General features: G+C 43.3%; 1 protein-coding gene across 1 annotated transcript; it reads right to left on the bottom strand.

Annotated features, from left to right (window-relative positions):
* Positions 1-5: 5 nt before the first annotated feature.
* Positions 6-497, bottom strand: LOC109131851 (protein TORNADO 1-like; the record flags this gene model as incomplete). Its single annotated transcript, XM_019243030.1, has 1 exon — positions 6-497. A coding segment is annotated over one exon (492 nt), but the record flags the coding sequence as incomplete, so codon positions are not given.
* Positions 498-503: the final 6 nt, after the last annotated feature.

The following is a 503-nucleotide window of genomic DNA, read 5'->3' as shown; positions in this document are numbered from 1 at the left end:
GCTGTAAGAAACATGCGACTTGAATCATCGCACTGGAGATGCCGGCCTGAATAAACACAGTCATGTGTGTTTATCTGCCATTTCTGTGTCTTTCCTCTGCCTTCTTCTAGAATCGATGGGACTAACAATGAAGTGTCAGGACTGGAAGGGTCTTGTTCATAGCAAAGTTCTACTTTCTTCATCATCTTCACAAGGTCACACGCATCAAAGTGCTCAAGTACCTTTGAGGTCATCCCTGGAATTGGACTCTGTAAACTACTTCTCAACATCTTCTCTAGCTCTTTCCTGCTAACAAATCCATTTCTTTCCCCGGTGTTTTGCTTTCTTACATCAAGCTTTATCAACTGAGCAAGAACCTCACCACAAAACCACTCGTAGTCTAGTATCAAAAAGCCCAACTCATCAAAATAAATCACCTCTCCTGTTTGGTGAAGGCATGTGGCTATGGCTCGCCGCCTTGTCTCAACAATCTCAATGTTCTCGTTGCGAGACTTTATTCTCAG

The sequence above is a fragment of the Camelina sativa genome, unplaced genomic scaffold (genome assembly GCF_000633955.1).
Source record: "Camelina sativa cultivar DH55 unplaced genomic scaffold, Cs unpScaffold06484, whole genome shotgun sequence".
NCBI classification, from domain to species: domain Eukaryota; kingdom Viridiplantae; phylum Streptophyta; class Magnoliopsida; order Brassicales; family Brassicaceae; genus Camelina; species Camelina sativa.
This window is presented reverse-complemented; position numbering and strand designations above follow the sequence as displayed.